This window comes from Gymnogyps californianus, chromosome 1, assembly GCF_018139145.2.
Source record: "Gymnogyps californianus isolate 813 chromosome 1, ASM1813914v2, whole genome shotgun sequence".
Classification (NCBI taxonomy): domain Eukaryota; kingdom Metazoa; phylum Chordata; class Aves; order Accipitriformes; family Cathartidae; genus Gymnogyps; species Gymnogyps californianus.
The window spans coordinates 132,472,695-132,496,223 of record NC_059471.1 but is presented as its reverse complement, the minus strand read 5'-3'; the positions used below and the strand labels follow the sequence as shown (position 1 = coordinate 132,496,223).

Genomic DNA, 23,529 nt, shown 5'->3' with positions numbered 1-23,529 from the left:
TTGCGCTAAGTCTTCCCCAGTGGAAAATGAGTCCAATTTACACTAGCTTTTTGTTTGAAGTTGCATGATAGAAATGTAAAAGCCAGTACATCTCTGAGGCTGTCTGCAGGGATATAGGACAGCTGCACAGAGAAGCTAGGTAGGTTAAATCAGGGACAGAGCTTAGTCTGGGACAGAGGCGTTGGATGAGGGGTCCTCCAAAGGATTGGTGTCAACATGGGTAGAGGTGTTTGAAGAAAGATGCAGGGTGTCTGAACTGTACTGTAAAGTCCTGAGACATAATGAACAGTGTTCTGCATGTCTTTAAGCCTGCACGAGGCTGGAAACTGCTGGGCCTGTTCAGAGGTGGAGAGAAGGGCCAGTGTGTGTGCTCCTGCCCCCCAGCTCCCCCCGCTTCCCCTCCCCAACCTCTCCTTTCACTCTGGGAGACCCCTACAAGTGACCTGTGTCTAGAGACAAGCAGGAGTGGTAGGTAGGTGTTTCTGTTGTGCTCAGCTGACGATGCTGTTTGCATGGGCTCGGGCTGTGGGCCATGCTTCCACTGCTCTTTCCCTCTCTGCTGCCGTCCTCAGTTCCAAATCTTGAGGAAGCTGTCCCAGGAGCCGGTGGCAACGGCCATGCCATCTGCTGTCACCCCCAGGCAGCTCACTCTGTTGTCATGGCCAGAAAGGATTCCTATGGGGGGAAAGAAGAGAGGTCAGGAAAAGAAGTGGGGCCTGGGAGAGATGAAGGGGTTGACCACGCCGAGGACATGCATCGTAGGCTGTGTACCTACACCCCTGTGTATCGCGCTGTCTGTTCCTGCACAACGTGTTACGATCAGTACGTGGCTAATAAGAACAAGCATGCAGAAGAACATTTGTACATGGCATATAACCACCACCCATGGGACTGGCCGAAGAAAGAACAATGTTGTTGGGAAGGTCTGGCTAGCTGAATCCTCATATGACTGCTTTCACCCTGGGAAGATGGTAGTACTAAGAAAAGATGGCATCCTTGATAAGACTGAGAAATAGCAATGCCCTTGGTGGGCTGCGTTCTAAATTTTCAGAGGCTAGGGGCCACATCTGAAAGAAAAATGGCACTTGAGTGTATTCTGTGTATGAGCATCACGGAGTATCCAAAGATGTTGGATGGAAGCCGAGGTTCATGCTCAGCTTGGTGCCTGGCCACCAAGTGGCACTGGGAGTAGCTGGAACTGGCAAACAGCAGAGGCTAGGAGAAAGTAGGAAATACTACTGATGCTTGTGAGCAGTTTTAGCTAGTAGAAACCTTAATGCTCTTTTCCGCCTTGAAACAATGTTGTTTAAAGGCTCGACTTCCTTAACATTAAAAACAACAGTTCTACACAAAAGAGAGTTGTACTAGTTATGGTGTGCTCCTTAAGTGCAAGGAAGCTTTGTTGGGTTTCAGTCAGTATAGGATGTGTCCCTTTTAGAAAAAATAAAGGCCTTTTCCTTGCCCTGGTAGGGACAGAAGACTTTGCAGGGAATGCCACTCACCCACACGCTCTGCTTTCAGGGAGTCCCAGATGTTGCAGTTGAAGTCATCATATCCAGCAAGCAAGAGGCGCCCGCTGCGGGAGAAGGCGACTGATGTGATTCCGCAGATGATGCTCTCATGAGAGTATACTATGAGCTCCTGGTCTGCCCGGAGGTCAAAGAGGCGGCAGGTGGCATCATCTGAGCCGGTGCAGATGGCTTCACCGTTAGGGAAGAACTGAGGACGGCACACACCAGATTTTAATCAGGCTGTGCCTTACAGATTTCCTCAACTCTTCACCTCCCTGCTAACCACCAGGAAGCCACAGAGGTAGGAAAACTCAGTGGGACAAGACACTGGATCATAAAAGTTGAGTCTGCTGAAGGGGGAGACTGATGCTTCTCCTAAGACTTAGTAAACCCCTTCCACCTCAAGAAAGCCAATGACCTAGGGGCTAGAGCTATTGCAAGATGTCCCAGTGCTTGAGGAAGGATTATTGTCTCTTTAACTCCAACTGTTAGTTTGAGGCTTTACAAATGTCCACCCATTATCCCGCAGATGAGGTCTGGCATGATTCAGAACTACGAGAGCCTTCCTCTGTCTGGTCTTCATACCCCAGCCTTCTCATACACACTCCTTTTCTGTGTCCTTGCTCTGAGGAGCAAAAAAGAGCTCCTCAGGAGCAGGTATGGCAGAAAACCATACGGCTGGCAGGGTAGCCATGGGACAGGTGAGAAAAGCTGTACTAACTGAAGTCAGTGAAGAGTGATTCAAGCAGCAGACATTGCAGGAAGCTGGCAGACTGATTTGGTTAGCCACATGGGATTAAACTGACATGTGTCTTGTCCTGCCACCTCTAGGGCTCTGGTCTGAATCCTTTGCCTCTGAGGGGGATACTTGTCCCAAAATGTCTGTGCTGCCTCCTGTGAAGATTTCATCTTCAGATGATCTCCCTATGATCCCAAGTTCCCACCTCTGCTGTCTGGAGCTGACTAAAACCCTCAGCTGAGTTAGGTATTCCTGCTGCCTCACTTGTGTCTTGCGCCAGGGCTCCTGGAGCATGCCTTAGCCATGGTTCCCAACAGCTGCTATGAGCAAAGCTGCACCAGCGCCTGTGTTAGGGTGCTGAGCTCCACAGACCACGGTGCGCTGGCTGAATCCAAGTAGTGCTTTGAGTCAGACCTAGGTGCTTTGGTGCCCTGGTGCCCAGGAAGAGCCAGCCTCCAAACTTCATTGAACTCAGGCCCTCCCTGCTTCAGGCTGGATCATGGGGCCAAGGTCTCCTGAGACCCTTGTTCCCCACACAACTGTGATTGATATCTTCTTTCAACCTTGTCCCAAGACCCTGTTTCAGAGCTGGTCCACTCTCCATTTTCCTTGCCTCCCCACCACCGTGCAGACAGCATACATACGCAGATGGCGTTGATATCGGACTCGTGCCCTGAGAAGGTCTGACGACAGGTGCCCTCTCGCACGTCCCACAGTTTGGCAGTAGCATCGCAAGCCCCAGAGATGAAGAGTTTGAAGTCCGGGGAGACGGCCAAGCTCATGCAGTCTCCGGTGTGACCCAGGAACACAGTCTTCTGCTGCCCTGTCTCAATGTCCCAGAGCGCGCTGTGGGAGAGGAGAGATCTCTGAGCCTACCCAGGCAGAACAGATCTACAGCTGGGCTGAAGAGCTGCCCCGCTCGCAAACAAAGGAGGGAAGCCATGGGGAAAAGGGTGAGAGTATCGCTGGAGTCAGCTGTATACAGCAGGAGATATCTTCACAGCTGTTGCTGGTCATACCTTTGCCAAAGCAGAGTTAGACCAAGGCTGGGGGTGTGTGAGGTTTGACCGTATTCCCATAACTGCAATCATTGAAGGGAGTACTGAGAGGAGGTAAGAGGGACCCACAGGCAAACAGCTGAAAAAGGTCTGCTGTATCCACGCTCATAGGATGCACGGGCCATGTTCACTAGGATCACACATTACAGCCAGGCAAACAAGCCCTGTGTAACCTCGATCTCTGATGGAAATGCCACATCCTGACTTGTCCTCGGTCAAGAGGTTCTTCCAGAGCAGGTGTTGGGATGGGGTGGGGGTGAATAAAGACTCAGCACGGCTCAGAGTCACAGCACAGCGAGACCCAAGAGCCAGGAACCAAAGGATCCAGGCACTGGTTTTACAGGTGTCCCTTGCACAGTGGACAAGACTTGAGAAGTGGAGTGCGTATGTGGGCTCCGTATAAATTTACGATGTTTTCTGTCCTGGGATAAATGACACTGTGCTTTGTGAGAGCTGACAACATGGTCCCTACTGCTTCACCAATAGATCTGCATCTTGACCTGACCTCAACTGGGAAAAGAAGCACCTGTTCTGCCAAGGGAGGAAGAATGGATCTGGCTTCCTAAGGTGCTCTGTGTGGCCTCCCCGTGTAGGAGCAATTCGTCCTTAGATAGTGGACTGCTACAGAGCAAAAGGACTGCACTTACTGATGTGCACTGTGCCTCTAAGAGCCAGAGGTCATGTCACTAGAATGCAGAAGATAACACTCACCACGTAGTATCTCCAGAGCTAGTCACAATATTGTTGTCATCAAGAAATCGGCAGCAGGAGAGGTAACCTGGGAAGTGGGAACAAGCAAATATGAGAAACGGGGCAGGGCTAGAAGAGTGAGGTTTGGAAGCAGAGGGCACCCAGGCTGCGGGCAGGCAGAACACAAACCTGTATGGGCTGAGAGCTCCCGGCTCACTTTGACATTGCCTTCACGAGTCTTGAGGTTGTAGATGGAGCACATGTTGTCAAGGCCCCCACAGGCCACAAAATTGCCTGAGGGGGCATAGGCACAGGTCATGACCCAGGAAGAACGCAAAGGGATGGCATGAACCTGGGAGGACAAGAAACCATGTTGGGACTCTGGCAGCAGAGAGAGCAGGGCAAGGGCACTAGCTCCGAGGGAACTCACTCCAGCACCCCTGTTTGCTGCAGCCGTCTGACTCCTACCTTGTTAGTTGTGTATGTGTCCCACACAATCAGTTTCCCATCTTGTGAGGCACTGACCAGAAGTCTGTGAGAGAGGAACAAGATCATGTTAGTAGCTCTCTTCCCATCAGAGCCTTCTTGCCCTTCACACCCATGTGCTGCCCTGCACCCAGCAGGTCAGCAGCATCTCTCTCACTTGGAGTCCGTGGACCAGTGCATGGCGTAGATCTTGGCCAGGTGCCCACGCAGGGTCCTTCGGGTCCGCATCTGGATGCGGCCAACAACCTCCACTCCAGACACAATCTGAGGAAAGAGTTGGGGGAGAGAAAGAATTAATCTTGGGCTGGCAGGAGCTTTACTGCTCCCCCCCATTTCTGCCTCCTAACTCTGCTTCCCAACTGGAGAGAGTCCCCCTTGAAGTGCTGCTAGCTGACCCACCCCCACACTCACCTGCCCAGCCAGCCCTGTCCCTTACCTGAGCAAGCGTTGTGTCTGCACAGGCTTTCCGGGCATCCTGGAGAAGAGACAAGAGCAAATGAGACAGAAAAAAGCCATGTGATGAAGGCAATGGCAAGTGAAATTCAGGGACATAGCCTGGGGGCCGCTAGAAGTAGGAACTGTGGCTTTGCTGTGTTTGGATTGTGGCCAGCACAGGGGGATCCTGGTCTGTGACTAGGGCAACTCGGCACCAGTCAAACGTCAGGAAGGTGAGCCAAAAGCTGCTCAGCATCCAGTTCCTCGTGCTACACCCTTTCCACGGATCCTCCTGCCTGGCAGAACACCCACTGCCTCCCAGACAGAGGAGGTCCTGGGGACACATGACACTCTTTGGCCCCCTGCAGACACAATGCTGGTGGCCACTTCCTTCTCACTGTTGTGTCCCCTCTTCTCTCCCTTCCCCTCCCTCTCTTCCCCCCACCATACTGTGAAGATCTCCATTAGCACGTAAAGGGCTGTGCAGAACTGCAGAGGGCTCCAAGGACGCAGATGGAGAAAGCTCAACTCCAAGTTGTGGCTGAGGAGGAGAACTTGGACATGGGGGGGATAGACACTCTCCCAGCAGTTTCATCACTGTTGCCAGCATTACCGCAATCTGCTTTTTCAGCTGCTCAGCCTCCTGCTTCATCTGTTCAATTTCACCCATATTTCTGGCCTAGGGGTGGCTCCTCCACGTGTGGTAGCCTTGATTCTGGGGAGACAAATCAAAGGAGAGAGGTGTGAGGTAGAAAGGGCACTAATATAACTGCTCAGTTATGCAAATGTAGGCATCTCTGATAAGGGCTTAGCAACTATTTCTTGGCTGAATGCTTGGTAATGTCGTGCTGTATCTGGTCAAAGCCCTTAGCATTTGGGAAGATCGTACTGGGCCTGATTAAAGGTCCATTTGGTCTTGCATCCTGCTTACACGTACACTGGGAAGCTGGAGACCTCCAGAGCCTCTTGCTGAGGTTCTGGCCACACTCGTCCCCTCACCTCTTTATTCTTAACCTCTCCATTCCAAGCCCTACCAAGTCCTGGGTCCTCTTCATCAGCTTCTCCCTGTCTATGGCCAAACTGTCCATCTCAGCTCCAGGAGGAGGAAACTTGATGAGGGGAGCCCAGTGGCTATTTCCTATCATTTGTGCTAGGCCAAGCATCACCAGGCAGTGCCCACCAGCTCTTTGACCACCAAAGAAACCTGGGAGCTGTTGAGGTGCTCTGTCAGGGTTCCTTTCTAGTTTTGCATTCAAAAAAAAAAAAAAAATCCTGCCTAGGGAAGGATCCTAGAAAATATCCTAAGAATAACATAAGCAGATAGTGGTATTTCTTCTACTTTCGTAGCCCCAGCTTTTCATTGACATCCCAAGCTAGAGGCAGCATTACTGTATGCAAGTCTTTGATGGACTTTTCTCCTATGCATTTGTCCACACAATTTTTGTGCCCATGTGAAAGTTTAGCATCCTCAGTACCCCATGGTGATGACTTCCACAGCTTAGTGGCAGGCTCTGCAAAAAAGTTCCTGGTTCTGTTACTCCCCAATGGCACTAGTTTTACTTGGTGGTCCCTAGTTTTTGAGTTGGAAGAATCAGCAAATAACTGGTCTCTATTCACCTCAGCATCACTCGGTATTTTATAGATCTTTGTCATATCTGTCTTCATCCATCTCTTTTCCAGACTGCAGAGCACACTTAGTCATTCCTCCCATGTAAGCCATTACATCCTATTACCTCTGTTATTCTCTAAGCCCTTTTCAGTTGTTTACAGAGTATAGAAGATATGTTTTTGCAGAGAGGACAATGAACCAGAACTGTAATCCATTTTCAAGATACAGGTGCACCATATGTTTATACAGCATCTCTGTTTTGTTCTCTCTTTCTTGTTACGTGCACTTAAAACTTCACCAGTGATTCTAGCATTTCCCAGTCTTGTAGACAAATCTGGTCTTTATTGCTTCAATCTTTCTCCTGGGTAGGTGTGAGTGTCCAGATGTGCTCCGGGTGTTCTTCAACATTAGAACCAGTGCTTTGCCCCAAGGCCAAGAAATGCTCCAGCAGCATCTGCAGAATTTCTCCTTCTAGTCCCCATGAGTCACATCACCACCATCCCCCTCTGGCCTGTTGCCTGAAGGCCTCGTTTCTTCCAGCCAGCGGGGCTTTGGGTCCTTCCATGCCAGGCTGCTCTCTTGCTGTGGGCAAGCACATGCAGATAGCTCCTGAGTCCCACCTTTGCTTGCTGCTTCATAGAGCTCTTCGAGTTTCCCTCCAGAATCCCTTCCCCTGAACGTCTCTGTGGCTTTCCTTTGATCTTCCAGGCAGGGTGAGTTTCTGCTTGGTCAACGACTCCCAAGGCATGGCTTGAGTGTAGGAAAAACAGGGAGATACAGGTTTCCCCCAGCTCCCGGGAGGCATGAGCTTATCCCAGAGGGAGGCTATTTCAGGTTATACTTTGCAGAGAAAGACTCGTACCTGCTGCCTGCAAGCCTGAAAGGAGCCACAGCACTGCTGCCTCTTCCCTTCTCCCTGGCCATGCACTGGACGTGCCTGCTGGCCTGGTCTGCTGGCCCCAGCACATGGTGAGGGAGCAGGAGAGGAGCCTGGAGCAGCACTGCCAGAGCCCGGAGGCATATGCCATAGCAGTGGCCCGGGGCTGCCAGCCTCAGCTACGCTGAAGGATGGGGACAGAGCAGCACCTGAGCTGGGCCCTTTCCACTGTTTTTTTCTTCTCTCATTTTGACAGAACAGTGATGAGGGGGTTCCTCCCAGCAAGGATGCATAGCTGCACCTGGTTGAGTGACGCTGGCCATGAAAGCCCACCTGCATGCATTTGTCCTCCTTTGGGAACAGGCTGGGCACCCCATGCCATCTCTTAGCTAACTGACAAACTGGGGAGATGCTGCAGAAGGCCTTGCAGCTTTCAGTAGGAGGCTGCACATCCTCCTTATCTTGTGGCATTTGCCCCTCAGCTTTGGTGTACAGTCAAGCTGTGGAGAGTGTGTCCAGCTCTGGTCACTGCCTACCAGCACAACGAGTGGCAAACCTGAACTTCCAGCCACGCTGTGGAGACCAGCCCTACCATTGTGGTCCACACCTTCCCCTTTCTCCGTTTTCCCTAGGACTGATCCTACCTCCCTTCCATCAACCCTATGCGTTGGATTGCCTTTTCCTGCTGGGCCACCTCTTCCCCCCTGACTCTCTCCTTCCAGTCTCCTCTGCTTGGTCCCCAAGCTCTCCAGCCTGTTATTTCACACACCTTTGGCCATCCGAGATCATTGTCCATCCACCTGCCCTAATCTGTCTTTGTGGACTTCTGTTTTTGCCCACCCAGACCTGCATGCAGATGGGAGCCTTGTTCTCTGTTCCTTCCCATTTCTGCCCCAGGTGAAGCTGGCTGCACATGTCCTCCTCATTACCCATCAGATCCCCAGTCTTCCTTGCATCTCTCCTGCTTTTTTACCATTCTCTTCCCTTCCCTGGGTGTTTCTTTCTCAACTCTGGCACTAGGATGGGAGCACTACTTCACAGGCGCCTGCTCTGTGAAGTTGCACAACCAGATGAGGGGCTTTCAGAGCCAGTAGGCAGATCAAAGGGCAGGGGCACGATGTCGAGGATGGATAAAAAGGGCTAAATATAGAGAAGGTGCAGCTCAGGTTCAGGACCCTGTCCAAACCTTTAAATCCCTTTGGGGGAACACTCTAAATGAAGTTGGGAATTGTTCTCAGCTGCAGAAGGACAAGAAGCCACAGATGAGCGATAAGAATAGCTCCAGCTTCGCCTGTCACCTCCACTCATCACATCCCAGTGCAATTTGTGGAGAGTGAGTTACCTGGTCCCCAGCTGAGGGCAGCTGCCTCCCAGGAGACCCACAGCATGTGTGCAAAAGAGCAGCTCGTCATGGTCATGCAAATTTAGGACAGGAAATGGGGCAACCAAATGGGGGAAGAAAGGAGGAAAGGGAATGGAGTTTGGAGTCTGGCCAAGGCACATTCCTGCCGTGACCAGTGGGGCCTTAAGGGATGCACATTTCTTGTGGATCCGTGGATCAGCTCACGGTTGCTCATGGTAGCTGCCCAACCTGGTTTTAATGCAAAAGGCTTCTAAATTGTGCATGCTCAGTGCTTTCTGGAAGTAAGGGCTCTTTCAGGTGGATGCTAAGCAGTAGAGGAAGTCCTTAGGTACCTTTGAAAAAGCAACTCACCACCACCAGCCCACCATTGCAAAGAGCTACTGACAGGAGGACCTTGGCACCAGCACTTGTCCAGAGTTGTGTTTCCTACAAGCATCACTGAGGAGCACAGCACAGCCAAACAGAGCCTGGGATTAGTCAGTTCACGCCAGCCCTCTTCTGAGCTCTGCCTTGGCTGTTCACAGTTCTCGGCTTTTGAAATCACGTTTCATTTCTTCTGCTCTCCAACGTGACAGTTCTTTCACCTCATGCCTTTTCTGACAAACTTTCTGGAGGCACCTGCTGTAGCTTTCCTGTCTGTGGGCAACCGGACCCATCCTGAGCCCTTGGGTGTCTGCTTGTAGCAGACCAAATGCCTCTCATGTGGCGCAAGGCCGAGTGGGGTCTGCAATCATGTGCCTTCTGCCTTTTGCTGCCACACCATGACTTTTCAGGGCAGTGGCTATGTTCCTTGCACCACGGCACGGCAGAGGCCCAGCCTGCACCCCAGGGGCTGTCCTACCGAGCCACCTGCATCACTCCCTTGTGGGGATCGGGGCGCAAGTGACGGGTGGGAAGAAAGGGGAGGTGAACCTCCTTATTTCCTATCCTCCGGGTAGCTTCCCCCACACTGGGGAAGGAGTGATCCCTCTGTGGGATGCTGGGAAAGGGCTGTAAATAGAGAAGGGAAAGGTGCAGGAGGGAAGACTGAGTACTAACAGGCCTGGGTCTCCGTGTAATCCCTGGCTGGCCTCGCATGGTTGCCCTGGTGACCCTGGGCTCCTTGCAGAGCCGGATACAGAGATGATCCCCCTCTCCTGTGATGGAGATCAAAGGCCAGGGTAAAATTACCCTGCTCTGCTCCTCGCTTTCTGAGGGCTCCTTCTCCATCCAGAAAAGCAGCCAGCTGCAAGGAGGTGTGCACAGGGGTGCACCAGGAGTGCAGAACTGTGTATGGGTACTGAGTGCCAGGTGCCTCAGGGGAGACGTCACCCTCCTGTTCCAGTCTGGAAACTGGTGAGATCTACCTGCCAAGGGAAGAACAAGCAACCCCATCCCAGGGCAAAGCCCCGCATCATTGTAAAGACATCTCAGCACTAACCCCAATTCCCTCCACACCACGATCTTCCCTTCCACACCCTCTGATGGGGATCAGCCCTTGTACAAAAAGTCCCCACAGAATCACACCAAGAAACTCAGGGTCCCAAGTGCCAGGCTCACCAAGGTGACCTCAAGCATCGCAATAAGGCAGCATCCTTACCGGGATCTGTAGAGCAAGGTGGGTTGCTGTCTCCCCTGGATGGGACCCTCACGGCCTGCCTCTCCTGCTGAGAACAGCTCCCTGTCGGCCAGAAGCCCCTTGTCCCTGTGCAGTCTCCGGTCAGTCCTGCCCGTCCACCCAGCGAGTCCCTTGCTCCCTCTCTGCTCCTCAGCCTCTCCCAGGACTGATCTCCCCATGGGGAGCTGGAAGGCTGTGGACGGGAGGGGTTGGGGGAGGGCTGATTTCCAGGAGCAGCGTCAGGCAAATTAAATCAGACACCAGAGACTTGGGGAAATCGGATTGGGACGTAATGCAAAGCAGGTGGATGGGGAGGGGTGAAAAGAGAGAGTAGCACGCTGCTCCTGAAGGGAAAGAAACCATCACAGGTGGATTTGACTCCCTCTGTTTATATCAGCAACAAACTAACAACGTGAAGATTAGCCAGAACAGGCTAGGATTATCAGCCACTGGGGTAGGTGCAGCCACTTGCTGCACCTCACAGCCCACAGGAATGCCCGTTTTCCCAGGGACACCGTGCCACTCGTGTCCTGGGCAGGGCAGGAAGAGGGATGGTGCCACCCACAGTGGCCCTGCCAAGGGAACACCAATGGCAGGGCCGGGGTCACGCTCTCTCTGGGCAGCAAACTCGTCTCCGCATAGGGAAAACAGAACTGGGCACAGGGGCCAGGGGCGGCAAAAGATTTGGTGGCGTGCCTTTTGGCAGCCACTTTAGTGGGATGCTGTGAGGGGATTATCTTGGCCTCAATCTCTTTTAATCTCTCCCGCAGCTTTGGCCCAAGCCCGAGATAAATACCTTTTAACGGATCTCATCTGACGTCAGGAGGCCATCAGTCTAATCACCCAAGCCACCTTTGGGCAAAGCAAGCCAGAGATGTGGACACCGGCCTCTCACCCCCCCAAGACGTCCTCGTCAAGCAGGAACCACCCAGCGCCCCCACATAAATCACAGGGGCCGACGTGCGAGTGTTAGGATGTGATGGACCTCTCGCCAGGGAGAGGGAATTTGAAATGCACACATCGAACTGTTTTTTTTCCTGTGACCCTGGGGAGGACGGGAGGCAAAAAGGGTTGCCAATGAAGGTTTCCAAAGCTTGCGTGTTAAGAAAGTGCCAGGATTCAGACCAAGGAAAGACTTCCCTTTTCATGGAGCAGGAGCCCTGTGCCAACAGTGACAAGGGGATCACCCACACACCTCTTACACCACTGGCCCTGGCCCTACACATTTCTTCCATCCAAACTGCAGTTGGGGTCTCCATGCACAACTCTCATCAAGGCCCGAGTATGTCATGATCACAGATTGATCTCTGGCTCTAACACTTCCCAGGAAAAGGGTCACTGCTCTTTTTGATACTCCATATCCACCCCATTCAATTCCTTTTTGGCTGCAGTGTAATCCCATCTCGTGACACTAATCCCCTGGGTAGTGACAGCAGATTGTCTTTGTATCAGGGTAGAAAATGATAAACAAAATATCTCTTCTGCGTTCAGGGGCAATTTGGTGTATGGAGGGGGGGGAAAGAGAGGCCTTGCTGCAGTGAAATGCGAGTGTACAGCGCTTTTTCTTAAAGGCACTCCCCACTCTTTCCAAGGGTTAGTCATGGCAGAGGTGACTTTCTCTCTTGCTCTCCCCTTACTGGAAGTAGCTGACATCTGGGCAAATACTTCGTTTTCCTTCACCGAGGGCTCAATCTCCTTCCATCATTTGTTGATTAAATTTCCATCAGCAACAAGTGTGCATGTCTCCCTCCTGGTGTACAGACTCAAGCTCCCACCAACATCTGTGTCCAGCATTTTGCTTTTATTCCATATATTCACAGCTCCTCACCTTCCCTCTCTCAGACCAGTTGCGAGGTTCTGGAGTTTGCAGGTGCCTGGGAAATTCAGAGGCTTCTGTTTTGAGTTCCTGAATGGGAGACAGCCCTCACTGAAAGACCCCAGGCTCCTCCTTCCCCTCTCAGATTTGGCCCTGGATGACCAACAAGTTGGCACTGAGAGGAGTGGGGTGAGGAGACCCTACCTTCCTACTTCTGAGTGACACAAACACGTTGGTGAGGCAGTGAAGAAAGTTCCTGGTGTCACTGACTTCAATACTCTATCCCTGCTCCCATTTTTCAGCTGCTGGGATGTCACAGAGAAGAAAGCTGCATCCCTCCCCATCACTACGGCTCTAACATGCTAATACACTGCTCCAGGCCTCTGTGGCTACGGTGCTACCGCAACCTGCCAGGCCATGGTGTGTGCCAGTCCGGCCCCCAGGGCCCCATGTACTCAGAACTCATCTCTGGCCCGCAGCTTCTTGGGCTGCTGTGTCCTGTCCGAGCCAGGCTTGTGTCTCCGGCTTGTGGGCCTGGCTCCGCTGTTGGGAATGGGAGGCTCTGAGGAGGATCTGCCGCTGTGATCAGCCCCCTGACGCTCTTCTCCATCAGGCCGGTCCTGCTCCACAGCCTTCTGCTCCATCAGCTCCTCTGCCTTTACCCGTTCCTGCAGCCATGGAGACAGAGATGATGTGAATCCCTCCCTGCTAGGGTCTTGGCTCTGCTTGCAGGGGCCGACAAGACACATCTCGTCTTTGCCACATCCATCCAACCCCCCCAGAGCCCATTCTCTCTTGCAGGACCCATCACAGGCTGGCCCCTCCACCAGATACCTTGTCAGAGGACAACCCCCAGCTGCTGCACTAGGCCCTGCCCCATGTGAAAGTCCACAAGCCATTCCTCGGTGGGATTTGATCTAGCTTGGAAGTACTCGTATTCGTTTCTCCAGCATGGTCCTTTACCTGCTCAGCGTGCTCCTGGGAGTGTGTGTACCAGAGAGCAATGGCACAGCGCCTTCCGCGGCTCACTGCCCACACACCGTGGGGGTTCTCCTTGCCAGAGCTGAAGGCTACCAGCCTTCCACACTTAGGATGCACCTCGGCCTGCCAGGAGAGAGAGAAGAGAGAATGAAGCCAGGAGCCCCCTGCTCTGGGGTACACGGTCCTTCTACAGAGGTCACACTGCCTCTGGGAATGTGGAACAGCAGAGAGCCACCAGGCATCCACTGCCAGTCTATGAGCAAGGTAGACCTTGGGGAGGGACAGAGAGAATCAAAGGGACAACACAGGTCACAGACACCCACAGACTGGAAGAGCCTGGAACATCTCAGCTAGGAAGGAGTTAACCTCTCCCCTGTCTGAGATTTGCCTCAATTTGCCTTTAGCTGCCCCTATTTGAATCTGCCACAGCACCAGCACTGGATTGTTTTTGGAGTGGTGGGATCCAATAACCAACTAGTTTCCTCCCGCCCAGACTAAGTCTCACCCTCAGTCTTCTCTCCGTCTTTTGGCCAGTCCCAGACTTACTGTGACAGTCACAGTGTCCATTTCAGTGAAGAAAAGGCCCCCACCTTGGAAGTCATCATTGAGGTAGAGAATGCCACTGTGGACAAAAAGAAAGAGGACATATGGACGGTGAAGCTCATTCCTCCCAGGTGCTTCCCCACACTCCTTGTCACAGGAGGCTGTGGATACCACAGGTTCAAAAAGCGAGTAGACTAGCTAACAGGAGGCATTAAATACAGCAGTGCCTAGCTCAGGGGAGTCCCTGAGCTGCAAGCCACAGGAGGCTAGGAGAGCATGCCAGGGAGTTAGCTCTACACACTTGTCCCGTTTTGTTTTGCTTTGTTTTTAATCCACTGCAGCATGCATCTGTGGTACCGTTGTGACAACACCCCGGGCTAGACAGATTTTGGTTCTGATCTGGCATGATGTGGTTTATGTTTTAAGATGGCGAATAATCCAAAGCCTGGAAGAGGAGACTGATCAGCAAAAAAACCCCATGTCTTAAGGGTCAAGGAATTTTAGGGTAACATAAGAATGGTCAAAAAGAGGCTTAGTACATGCAGAAAAGAAAATTAAAACAAGAAATTTCTTTACTAATGTTAGACAAAAAGAGAAGTAGTGAGGCCACTGTGCAGGGCAGGTGAGACCACAGTCAACTAGGTGAAAGAATGGACCACAAACTACTTGAGTTCCTCTTGGTATTCAGTTAAGCTGATAGAAAATGTCAGAAGAACACGAGAGGCTCACTAACGGGACTGGGAGAAAGAAATAGAAATCAGCACTGTGGCTGCTGAAGCCAAACGTTAAGGACATAAGGACAGTGAGAGGATTACCAACCTTGAAACCTAGGAAGTTACAGCTCTTCTGCCATAGGGTTTTAATAAGACTGTGAAGTCGGGGTGGTAGCATGACCGGAGAAAAGCAAGGATAGCTCTCACACACACGAAGGGGCAGGAGGGTAGGGATAATGGTTGAAGCATAAACATGCCTGTTAGCCTGACCTCAGCAGTCTGCAGGGCTTTAGACTCCATTTCTGAGGAGAAGGATAATTGAAGGACAAGAGGTAAATGGAAAATGGTCTTAAAATGTAACATGGGGGTAAGTAAAAGCAGATTGGGCTAGCCACACAATCTTTGACAAAACAGTTGATTTCCCAGGGAAAGACAACATGCTCGACCTCAGCAGTCTGGACTCTGGTAGAAGTACTCAGAACGGTGCCACTAGAGAAATTACTAATGAACACAGAGAAGGTGAAGAAGAGCGCGTGAACAGCGCACACACTAACTAGCACACCACTGGCACTGAAAGGAGTACTGTTTGCCTGGAGGAGGATCACTGGGACTCTTGGACCCCGGGCCCAATCGTGTTCAATAGTTTCATTAATGACCATAGCACAAATACACAGAAGAGATCCAGGAAGTTTGGAGCACAGGGACCTCTTTCAAAAGGACACTGGAAGAGCTCAGCCCTTGTGAGTTGGTTGGTCAACCACAATTCACTCTGCAAGAGGACAGGAATACTCCTGGAAATAGCTCAGTGCCATAGATCCCAGGAAGATATTTTAACATACATTCAAGTAGAAGTCAGAGAAGCCCACTACCCAGGGAGGAGTGAGGGGACCCGACAGCTTTCCCACAGGAGGGACAGACATCTAACCAGTTACATGACAGAGCCTGGTAACTTTACAATCTGACTATACCAAGTCAACATCTACATCAGAAGGGAAATGGACTCAGTGATACTAGAATTCCCTCTAAGTCCCACATCCTTACCATAGGCTGCTCAGAGAAGACTTCTGCTCTGGGTACAGCTACCACTCAAAGAAAAGGCAAATAAGATTTCTGGATGCCCAGGGATGGGCTGGTAAATAGGAGGAATTAACTGTAGTGAACTGACCTCATTTGGCTGCAGTGTGCAACAAGTGTCACCATCTTTAAAACATATTTCAGGTTCTTTCACAGAAGAGTAACAAAACCTGCCACAGGCTGGAAAAAAACTCTCACATCGAATGGAAAAACCCAACACAAAGTATTGGCAGTGAATCTTTAGAGAAATGAATGGAGAGAATAGTCACTAAAGTACACTGACTGCTCAAACAAAGGAAATCCAAGGAGCCTGGTTCTCCCTCTCCTGTAATGCACGGAAGACTATGAAAGACAGAACTTGAATAGAAGAAACAGACTGTCATAACGGCTGGCAGTGGACTATAGTACTGTGGTAGACCCACAAGACAAGAATTTGATATCATGGTTCTAGTCCGTGCAGCCTCCCAGCCTTGTTCCGCTCTCCATTAATGCTGGCTGTGAGGAGGGAGGAGGGAGAAAGGGCAGATCTTCCTCCCAGCCTAGGAAAGGCATTTCACACCTCATTCTGAAGCCACTGATGCAGCCTGACGCCACAGTCCCGGCTGGCTTTGAGCCAACAACTCATCACCCGGTTTCTATAAGCTGAGTTCATCCTCTGATGGGGCCAGGGAGACGTTCTGGTCTCCACATGATCTAATGCAGGTCCCCTTCTTCTCTTACCTGTAGTCCCTGTACACGTAGGCAGGCGGCTCTCTCCAGCACTCTTGCCCCTCAGGATCCAAGAGACAATTATCAGCATGGACAGGATGACTAAGATCCATGCGACCCTCCTGTTCCGCTGAAAAGGGAAGTTACAAAAAAGAATATAAGCATTTTCAGCTTCAGGAAAGAATAAGGCAGAGAGAAAGGGGCACAGTGAGAGTAAAGGGAAGAGAGTCTCCTGAGGGCACATGGCTGGGACTGAGGAGACTCTCCAGGAGACAGGGACTAACAGGGTGAAAGATTCTTTACCGTCTACAGCCGTGCGGCACACAAGGTGTGTGAATGAGAAATGGAGTTTCTTTCCAGGAGTAAAGTAGGACTCTATGATTTTCCGCGATTTCTCACTGGCCTGCAGAAGCAATTTGGCATCTCTCCAGTCCACGTCCCCATTCTGGGCCAGCTACAAGTGAAAACCAAGCCTGTTAGAATACTTACATACAAAGACACTCTAAGAAATGATACACGTACACAGTACAGAAGAAGAGACCTGTGTAAAGTCCTGTGGTCACACATGTAAGAAAAGAACATGTTTTCTCATGTAATATAAGTCAGGAGTACACCTGTACAGCACGGCAATTCTTTCCTTCTACTTAGCACATGAAGCCACATCGGGAATGCAGCATCATTTTGGGTCCTCCAGTACACAAGGGACCCTAGCAACTGGAGTGAGTCTTCAGTGAAGGGTCTTAAGATGGCAGGGGTGTTGAAGCACATGACTTAGAAAAAGTGGCTGAAAGAGCTGGGTTTCTTCAGCCTAGAGAAGAGAAGGCCAAAGGAGGATCTAACTACAGTCTCCTGTCACCTAAAAGGGAGTTATAGAGAAGATGGAGGCAGTCTCTTCTCAGAGGGACACACTGAAAAGACAAGAAGCAACACGCAGAAGCTGCAGCAAGGGAAATTTTGGCTAGATAGAAAGAAAAATTTTGTCCTCCTGAGAGTGGTACAGCACTGAAACAGGTGCCCAGAGAGGCTGGGGAATCTCCACCCTTGGAGATGTTCAGGACTTGCCTGCGCAAAGCCCTGAGGGATCTCACCTAGCTTCGGAATTAGCCACACTGTGAGCAGGGGGTCAAACTAGAGATCTCCAGAGGCTCCTTCCACCTTAATTAATTCTCCAATTCTAAGCTAAGCATGTCTGTAAGACTACCACACAGGGACAAGTAGCAATCCCAAAACCCTGTCTCACAGGAGAGAAAGCACTTGTCAAGCCCTCCATGTACAACATGCCTGAAAGTGATCGTGGAGGAAGAGGGTCAGGGGAGACCGCACACGTGCTTGTGAGGAAGATAACACACCCATGACCCCATCCAGAGTGCAGTTCACAGAGAAAAACGCTCTGGTGGCAAACACTCTTTCTGGACAATCAAGAAGGTGGCAGACTCACAGAGCCACTTACCTGCATGGCCTTCAAAACAGTTAACCCCTCAAATCTCTCATGTGGGGTGTGAGGCGACCGTCTTGCCCGGTAGCCATCTCCTGCTTCTCCTGCTGCCTGGAATAGAAGGATACAGGTGATACACATTAGGCTGCCATCTCTCCTCCATGGAAACACTACAACCCTGCCTGCTGAGGAGGAAAGTACACATACAGGAGCTCCTACAAGACCCAGGCCTCACCTTTGTCAGTCGGAGGAGGTCCTTACACTCAGACTCCGTCAGCACTCTGTCAAACACAACCCTCTGGGTTCCATTCATCTGGTGGGAATCCATCGTGACAGCAATACCGTCAAAAGGCAAAGGACCTGTCAAGAAGCAAGGCATGAGCAAGCTTTGGACAAGAAGCCCTCAGACACCAACCCCCAGCCTGGATAAGGAAGTGGAGAGACACTATACATTCTCTGAGAAGACAGGACAGTTCCCCAGAAGTGCCCATTCCTCGCAGACCTGGGCCACTTGCACCCCTCACATGCTTCAGGGGAACGAGAGCATCAGCTGGGGAAGCTGGCCTACAGCGAGTGCTTCAGGAGCCAGCAGAAACTTGGGGCTTGCTGGGAGAGCAGCAGGGAGCTGGGGAAAGTTGAGTGCACTGTGGATCGCAGCAGCAGAACAGGTCCAGCCTACTGGGGTGAGGCTCTGGAGAAAAGAAGCAGGTAAACACCTCCATCAACCCTCCTTTCGATCACACATCTTATCCCAGAATTATCTCCAGTGAATCTTTCTACTTTCTTCAGCCCCAAAGAGAAGCAAGGGGTATTAGTTGGTGATTTGATCTTTTGACCTTTGGCCTTTTTTTCCCCCTTCTGACCATGAGATGGTCGGGCAAGGCGCTCAGGCCCTCAGAATGATCTGCTCTCCCATGTGTCACTGCAGAGAACCACTTGGGGTCACTTCAAGCAAAGACTCCAGGACAGAGCCCGGCAACAGGCTGTGTGTTCACACATAAGAATAGAGGACCAGCAAGAACACGGGACTCTGCACTGCAGTCTATAGCATTCAGCCACAAACCATTTGGACTTGTGTTTTTCAGGGAAAGACTTGCCCAAGCCAAATAGTCTGTTTCCAGTTTCCATTTCCCCCCCTCTCTCCTTGTCCCCTTCAGAAAAATGTTGTTTGAAGTTGGGCTGGTGGAGTTGAACCAGGTTTGGTGTAGACACTCCTGCCACACTGAACAGGGATCTGCACGTCCACAGGCTTGTCACATATTCAGGCACCACTGCTCTCAGCTTCTCCAGCCACAGTGCTCTTTGAGTTCCCATCCCAGAACTGCACGCAGTGAGATTTTGCAAGGTTACACATGCATCAAAGAGGGAGAAAAGAAACAGTGAGAAGACTTGCTGAGCCATTCGAGTCAGTCTGCATCTATGCTAGCATTCAAATGTCTGAGGATGGAAGAAAAGACAACACTTAGCCTGACTAAGCCTGGCTGACTGCATCAAAATCCTTCTTCAAGCTCTTTTACTCACCCCTCTTCTCCCTCTCTTCCACATCCAGAATTTCCTGCTTTTGCTTCTCCTGATCCTCTCTCGGGAGCAAGGGAAGAAATAGAGACCAGGGCTGTCAGTACACAGAGCTATGCCTAACTCTCCTCTGTGGTAGCATTTCACACCCTTTCTGTTCCTGTTTTGCCCATTCCTCAGTAGTTATTACTGTTCCTTGTATGACCCCTGCCAGTCCAAGCCCATCCCCTACTGCCAACACTCATACTTCAGTCCTAGTCAACTTGGCCAACCTTACCTGTGTTTCTCCTTTAGGTTTTCAGGAATCAGCTCATCTGGAGTCCAAAGATCCTGTAGGAACAAATGCAGATGGTTCAGTACACAACGAACTTCTCCCACATTGGATCATGTCAAACAGCCAGTTCCTTGTCCTGCTTCTCCAGTGAATATCAGACCAATGGTTCTGGCCTGCTTCTGACGACAGCCAGATTGGGCTAATGCATATGGTTACAGCAGCAATTTCAAACTAACTTCAGTCTTAGAGCAGCAGAAAGGCCTTAAAGATCCACCTCATAAGGACTTGGGGGTCCTTCTCATCAGCATCTGATCCTTTCTGGATCACATGCTACTGAAGTGAATTCTGGCAACTGTCGTGGCGAAATCAGGGCAGGAAGATGAAGATGATACCATTACTTACAGGGTCGTTAAAAGTTCCTCCTAGATGCTCCACTGCATAATAAATCAACTTCTTCTCCATCAAAGATCTCTGCACATAATGTTGAATACTCTAAGGAAGCAAAGAGACTGTCAAACAACCACCCCACAAAAGACAACCTGCCCCAACACACTGCTGTGCACTATGAAAGCCCGGTTGTGTCCTGAAGGGACCCTGCCTGGTACAGACTATAAGTAAACTCAGGCTCCAGTTTCTTCAGTCCTGGGCTTGGCACACATCTGCAGTGAAACACATTTCCCTTTTTGTCTCCTGGACTGTGATCCTGTTGTATGGGACAGGGGAGGGCCAAAAAGTACAGACCTGGGGTTGTAACTACCTCTCTGGCTGTGACAGCTGTGTCCTCTCCCAGTTCTGTGCGATACCGTTTCATTTTCTCCAGCATTGGCTCATCCATGGGATAGAAGAGCAAGTAGGAAGCAGCACATTCAGCAGCCAGTGCCTGGTTCCCAACTTGGGCAGGGACAGAACAGAACAGAACAGATATGTCTCTGAAAGACTTGATGTTAGCAGCAAACGTGTATAGGCCAGCAGCACCCAACACCCCGGTCAGGATCCGGTAGTAGGAGGCCTTACACAGAGTACACATCAGTCCCTGCCTAGTTGGGCCTCTACCCAATGATGGGTGGAGAATACAGGGAATGAGCTCGGTGAAGAATGGGCCCACTTTCAATACTTATTGGGAGCTTGTTCAGAGGAGACAGAGAAAAAATAAGTATATATTTGGAAGAAAGATGGTCCCACCTCCCTCACCCAATAGACATGATAAGGGGTCTGGAGGCTTCTTTGAGATACAAGTTTTACCAGTGGTCTGACAGAGGAGAAGAGAGACAGTTGGGTCAGTGTGGGAAGGAGCAGAGGTATCCAAGAGAAGAGCCAAGGGATGTGTGAAAGTGACAGGGTGACAGGATGACCAATGTCATGACAGGCCATCAGTTCAGCGAGGGCAGGCAGGGTTGACTCAGAAGGAACACCACTGTTGAGATGAGATGCACGCGCATGCTCTAGATAGGAAGTGGGGGCCTTGTCTGGAGCCACATACTGAAAAGGAGGGTATAAAATACACAGCAGATAGCTGGAGCAAGGACTGGAAATGGGGAGTGCTGCAGGAAAGAAATGGGAACAGCCACACATTACAGAAGCTTTACAAGGAGATTGAAGTGGACCACGATGGACCTCTCCCAAGGTGGCCATAGGCTTGAGCAAGAGAAGAGAGGTTCTGGGAAGAGTCGGGGGCAGAAGGGGGGAGAGAGAGGTAGAGCGCAGGTCAGTGTACCAATTCTCCCCATGACATGCTGCCCTCCAGGTCCAGAGGCAAAGGGCAAGTTTAGGGGTGCCACAGCATAACTCGCTGGGTTGTGGCTCTGCTCACCTTGATCGTAGGCAAACTGCAGTAAATCAAGATGAGAGGGTATGAAATCTTCCGTGGCAGAAATCCGCCCTGGCTTTGTGGCAATTTCAAGGACGCACTGCTGTCTGCACTTCAAAACCTGAATATAATGGGCTGCAAGAGAGAGCAGCAAGACAGACAATAGCTCACACTTCTTCCAGACAGGAGCACTGGGAAGTGGGGCATGTCCAGTGTGGGGAACATGGCCTTCCTACCCAACCCTCTGTGCCTCTAATGCTACCTGCAATGGCTTCGTACAGGCCAGGTTGCATCTCCTCCTCCTCCTCGTCCTCATCCTCCCAAGGCCCTTCACACAGGGCACGACACTCTTCCAGTGCTGACAGCGCCTCTGTGAGTGACTCCTCCAGCCTGGCCACAGCCTGCAGGTACTCATCTGCATTGTAGTGCTGCACCCCAGCCTCATATGCTTCCTGTGAAGGACAGATCCAGGTCCCTCATCAATGTGGGTGACACCAAAGGATGCCCTGAGACTTCGAGTCGCTCACAGGGTAGTGCTGACATCTAGGGGCCTGCCTGATGATGCACAGCCCACCACACAGTGACAGCAAATCTTCTGGACTTAAGCCAAATATACTTCTCCAAGGCCCTGCAGCCTGCTGTAACTGTCACCAGAAAGTCTCTGTGTCACACTTGCAATGGTTTGTCTTCGCCCTGAAGAGAAGGCTTCAGAAAGACCTTCTTGCAGCCTTTCAAATATAAAGAAGGCTTATAAGAAAGACTGAGTGAGACTTTTGACCAAGGCCTGTAGTGACAGGACAAGGCGCAACGGTTTTAAACTGAAAGAGGGTAGATTTAGATTGGACATAAGGAAGACATTTGTAATGACGAGGGTGGTGAAACACGAACAGGTTGCCCAGAGAAGCTGGGGATGCCCCATCATTGGAAGTGTTCAAGGTCAGGTTGAACGGAGCTTTGAGCAACCGGATCTAGTGAAAGATGTCCCTGCCCATGGCAGGGGGTTGGACTAGGTGATCTTTAAAGGTCCCCTCCAGCCTAAACCATTCTATGATTCTATGTATGGGGGTCCTGTCTCAAGCCATGGCCCTTGCATGGGAACAGAGCAGGGTCCCAGACTGGTCCCTAGGATGGGGTAAGAGCTGCAGATGCCTGGCTCTGCATCGAACCCTCACCCAGTGCGGCGTGGCCTCCAGGTCCCGGAAGTTGTCCGACTTCACCCCTGACATACGCCGGTACTTCTCTATGTCCTCCCGCATTTGGAGGTGCTGGGGATTAGCGACGAAGAAGGTGTGAGCGGCGGACACGGCCTGATCCAGCTTCTTCAGCTGTGGAGAAAAGGCAGCAGCGCCTGTCACACTCCTGCGGGCCCCCTTCTCTTCGCATCCACCCCTCACCCCAGCTGCTCCCTGGATTCACCCACAAGGTGCGGCTGGCCCCACGCTGCCCCGACGGCCCGTGTCCCGGGCCGGCGAGCCCTTGCCCACCACCCCCTCAGCTGGCCAGTGGCCCTCCAGGAGAGCCGCGCAGAGCCAGCTGCCCGCCTTTGCTGACAAAGGCCCTCGGGGCCTGCCCGGGGGCGGCGACTCCCAGCCCCCTGGGGAGAGCCCACCCCGGGGGGCCCCTCGCCGCCACCGGGGCCGGTCCCCACCTGGAAGAAGGCCACCTGGAGGTAGTTGTAGGGCTCCCTCTGCTCGAAGTCCCGGCGGATGGCGTGGCTGGCACGGTGGGCGGAGGGCGCGGCGCCCAGCCGGAGCCCCAGGCAGTGCTGCAGGCAGTCGGCGCGCTGCAGCACCCGGCCGAAGAGGGCGGCCTCCCAGGGCCCGGCCCCCGGCGGCCCGCCGAGGAAGGCCGCCTCCCGGCGGCAAGCGGCGCGGCAGGCGCGGCGGGCCGCCCGCAGCCCCGCGTAGCTGTGGAGGGCGCGCTGCAGCAGCTCGGCCGCCCGCCCCCAGTCCCGGGCGAAGTACGCCCTCACCCCGTCCGCGTACAGCAGGTCGTAGGGGACCAGGCGGCTCGGCGACGTGGCGGCGGCAGTGGCGAGGAGGAGGCAGAGGAGGGAAGCCATGGCCGGGCCGCCGGAGAGGAGGAGGAGGAGGAGGAGAGGGGGTCCGGGGCGGGTAGGCGTCCTGGCGGGCCCCGGGCTAGGCCCACCCAGGGGGCCGGGCCGGGCGGGCCGGCGGGCGGTGCCGGGCCGGGGCCGCAGTGGGCGGGCAGCTCGGCGTCCAGGTGGGGGAGCGGGGGAGAGGGCCGCTGCTGGGGGCAAGGCCCGGCTCGGACCCCGTCTCCACGTCTCTCCGCGGG

At 52.3% G+C, this 23,529-nt stretch overlaps 2 protein-coding genes across 2 annotated transcripts; both read right to left on the bottom strand.

Moving 5' to 3' along the window:
• Nucleotides 1-515: 515 nt before the first annotated feature.
• Nucleotides 516-10,410, bottom strand: GNB3 (G protein subunit beta 3). Its single transcript, XM_050895967.1, has 10 exons — nt 10,348-10,410; nt 5,533-5,634; nt 4,921-4,959; nt 4,642-4,748; nt 4,467-4,530; nt 4,188-4,350; nt 4,020-4,086; nt 2,895-3,096; nt 1,503-1,719; nt 516-675 (listed from the first exon to the last, which is right to left on the bottom strand). Exons 2-10 carry the CDS (start codon nt 5,587-5,589, stop codon nt 569-571), a joined length of 1,023 nt encoding a protein of 340 aa, XP_050751924.1. The 5' UTR covers nt 5,590-5,634; nt 10,348-10,410; the 3' UTR covers nt 516-568.
• A 1,743-nt stretch (nt 10,411-12,153) lies between these two features.
• Nucleotides 12,154-23,293, bottom strand: P3H3 (prolyl 3-hydroxylase 3). Its single transcript, XM_050894614.1, has 15 exons — nt 22,880-23,293; nt 22,404-22,556; nt 21,494-21,683; nt 21,235-21,366; nt 20,182-20,315; nt 19,827-19,916; nt 19,428-19,480; nt 19,157-19,215; nt 17,871-17,995; nt 17,651-17,746; nt 16,504-16,654; nt 16,213-16,330; nt 13,709-13,784; nt 13,145-13,285; nt 12,154-12,849 (listed from the first exon to the last, which is right to left on the bottom strand). Exons 1-15 carry the CDS (start codon nt 23,291-23,293, stop codon nt 12,637-12,639), a joined length of 2,145 nt encoding a protein of 714 aa, XP_050750571.1. The 3' UTR covers nt 12,154-12,636.
• Nucleotides 23,294-23,529: the final 236 nt, after the last annotated feature.